General features: G+C 32.4%; 1 protein-coding gene across 1 annotated transcript; it reads left to right on the top strand.

Annotated features, from left to right (window-relative positions):
- Positions 1-2638: 2638 nt before the first annotated feature.
- LOC145010465 (uncharacterized) lies at positions 2639-3268 on the top strand. The gene has a single exon (XM_078969003.1). The coding sequence runs from the start codon at positions 2639-2641 to the stop codon at positions 3266-3268; it is 630 nt and encodes a 209-aa protein (XP_078825129.1).
- Positions 3269-3523: the final 255 nt, after the last annotated feature.

The raw sequence follows: 3523 nt of genomic DNA, 5'->3' as shown, positions 1-3523 counted from the left end.
GAGGAACTGACCAAGAGTGTTTGGATCGGACCTCCTGGTGGTTCGAGTGACGGTGTTGTAGCGGAATATGATCAGCTTAGTGAAAATATGGATGATTTTGTCAGATTGTGAAGAGGTTGTCATAGGTGGCTACTAGCGACATTGGATGTAACAAGATGGTAGGGTTTCCGTCAAACCATCGATGAAGGTGATTGGTGGTTGTCCCACCAATTTTCGATGATGAAAGACGACACTTTTACGTATTCCGAGAACTTTATGGTGGAACCACTAAAATTAAAAAGAATTAATATTATACATTATAAATTATTAATCCAATAAAATAATATTATAAAAATAATAAATTAAAAGTAATAATCCAATAAAAAGAATTAACACAATAAAAAAATTAAAAAACAAATTAATAATTCAATAAAGTAATACTTATTAAAAGATAAATATTATATGGTAAAAATAATATTTATTAATATATAATAATCCAATAAAAAATCCATTAAAGAAGAAATTAAAAAAATTAATAACATAATAAAATAATATTTATTAATATATAAATTTACTATATTAAAAATAATATTTTTTAATATATAATAGTCCAATAAAAAATAATAAAATAAGAAAGATATTAATTAAAAGAATTAATATACAATAATTCAATAAAATGAAAAAGAAAAATTACAGAAATGGTCCTTGTAGTTTCATAAAAAGATACAACTACAAAAATGATCCCATGGTAAAACTATCATTTTCAAAAAGTTAATAGCCAAGATGTTAAACTTAAGGAGATAAAGACCAAAACTACAACAAAACCGTGAAATATGAACCTTTTTTGCTAATAAACCCTTTTTTGGACCTTACCAAAAAAATCGATAAACTACGAGGACCATTTCTACAATTTTGTCAAGTTTAAGTACTAATTCCTAAAACAAGTGTGCAACTAGTGTCTAGGAAATGGGAAAGTGGTTTAAGGACTAGTAGTGTTAACCAAAATAACAGGAAGTGCTCGAAAAAGAAAAGGAACGGAAGACTTGCAGCTTGACTATTGACTTGGTCATTTATGCACGTTTTAGTCCAAGTATCGGTTAGGTTTCTTAATCAAACGATTGGGCCTATGTAGTTGAACTAGAGCTTTGTTGCGGGCAACATCTTGGATAATCCGGTCCATATCAATACCCTCCCCCTTGAGAATGGACTCGTACTCGAGTCTGATTGTGAATTCTGGGAAATGAAGCTGGATATCATGGAGATCCTCCAAGGTTGCTTTAGATATATCTTGGGTGTACCATTGCAAAAGTCAAAATTTAACACCCTCTTTCTCGTTAGTAATTCAAGAAATGAGTTTACAAATTCATAAGAATAATCATATAACTAGGGATCAATTTTCCAAGGAATTATATCGGTGAATAAAACAAATAAAATGTATTATATAAATTAAAATGATTAAATAATAAATAAATAAAATAAAATAATAAATAAAATAAAATAAACAATGAGTAGAAATAAAATCAAATAGCCATAAGACATGAGTGATTGAAGTTTTTGAATTAAGGGCTAAAATTGTCAACATAAAAACATTGTAATGTAATGATATTTGTTTTAAATTAAGGGCTAAAATTTAAAGGGCCGTTAAAAAAACGGTAAAAATTGAATTAAAAAAATATTTTATCTACCTATAAGGCTTCTCGGTGTGGTGCGGTTTGAGACCGCGCTTCCCTGCCAACTCAGCATGGAACACCGCCCCTATGGTGCAGTTTGCTGCGGCCCCTCAAGACCGTGTTTTCTGATTGGCTGGTCACTTTTTGACCGTTGAAATTGAAGATTTGTTTTTTTTTTTTTTTTTTTTTTTGCTTTTTCTTTCCTATATATACACATATCAACTTAACTTTTTTATTCACAACATAATCTTCTCTGTCTCTCAAAAAATATATATATTTTTTAAATCACTACTCTCCCAAAAATGTCATCTTCTTCATCTTCTGAAGAATTTTAGACTATTTTTGATACCGCTATTGCGTGTGTTCAAATGGCAGAACAAACATACAACGTTGTATGTAACAACGCAGCTGCAAGTTCTCAACAGAGAATATGAAGATACATTTACAGAAATCGTGAAGAAGCCAACCAACGTTTGGTACAAGACTATTTTGCAGAGAATGCCACTTACTAAGGGTATTATTTTCGTAGGCGCTTCAGAATGCTCAAAGGTTTATTCGAACGTATAGTTGAAGATGTAACGAGGGAGTGCAGTTTTTTCCAACAACGCCATGATGCTAGAGGTACACCCTGTTTTACTCCGTTACAAAAATGCACGGCCGCACTTCGTCAGTTAGCATATGGCATTCCGCCTGATGCGTTAGACGAAAGTTTTAGGATGTCTGCTAGGATAGCACGAGACAGTCTCCATTTTTTTTGCAAAACTGTCATTTAGTTTTATGGTCCAAAATATTTACGTACGCCTATACGTAATGACATCTTGCAATTGCAAGCTCATCATGCTAGTGTGCATGGATTTCCTGGAATGCTAGGAAGCTTAGATTGTCTCCATTAGGCATGGGAAAATTGCCCTACAACATATCATGGGCAATTTACCCGAGGTGATCATGGTCACCCAACTGTAATACTTGAAGCAGTTGCATCACAAGATATGCGGATTTGGCATGTTTTTTTTGGTTCTCCTGGTTCGATTAACGACATCAACGTTCTTAACCGTTCACCAATATTTAACAACATATACGATGAATCCGCACCAGATTCTTCTTTTCAAGTGCATGGAACGCCATATAAGTATGATTATTATCTGGTCGATGGAATCTATCCTAAGTATGCTGTGTTTGTTAAATCGTTTTCAGCTCCGCATGGTTCTAGACGAAAGAAATTCAAGAGGGCTCAAGAAAGAGCTAGAAAGGATGTTAACCGTGCTTTTGGAGCTCTGAAGAAACGGTGGTTCATATTGAAAAAACCAGCAACTTATTTGGGCGAGGAAAAACTTCAAGAAATCATGTATACATGTATTATATTGCATAACATGATTATTGAAGACGAAGGAAGAGCGATATGTGCGTTTGACGAGGAAGAAATCTTACCAGAGACACAACCAATAGAAATTGGTGGCGAAGAGTATATAAACAGGAGAGCAGAGATACGTTGCACCGAAACATTTCACAATCTTCGTAATGACTTGGTGGAACACATTTACAGGGTTCAAAACATTAACCTTAATTTGGATCCACCGGATAACCCCGAAGATGAGTTCTCGGAGAACGACTTTATGTAGTTTCCTTTAGTTATTTTATTTATGTTTTTTAAGTTTCTAGGGTTATTTAAATGTCATGTGTGTGGTTTTTTTTGTTTTTTTTGTTTTTTTTTGGTAACGCAATGTACTGTTTTTTTTTTTTTTTTTTTTTCAAGTAATGAAGAATTATGTTTTTTTTATTAAAATAGAAGGTATATTAAATTAAATTAGTTAAAAAAAGAAGTTTTATTAAATTAAAATACTTAAAAAAATGAAAAGTGTGGCAAGAAACCACAC

The sequence above is a fragment of the Lactuca saligna genome, chromosome 8 (assembly GCF_052625555.1).
Source record: "Lactuca saligna cultivar CGN05327 chromosome 8, ASM5262555v1, whole genome shotgun sequence".
NCBI classification, from domain to species: domain Eukaryota; kingdom Viridiplantae; phylum Streptophyta; class Magnoliopsida; order Asterales; family Asteraceae; genus Lactuca; species Lactuca saligna.
This window is presented reverse-complemented; position numbering and strand designations above follow the sequence as displayed.

What these genes read in the sequence shown, in the direction of transcription:
- LOC145010465 (XM_078969003.1), top strand. Translation starts at nt 2,639, where the DNA reads ATGCGGATTTGGCATGTTTTTTTTGGTTCTCCTGGTTCGATTAACGAC.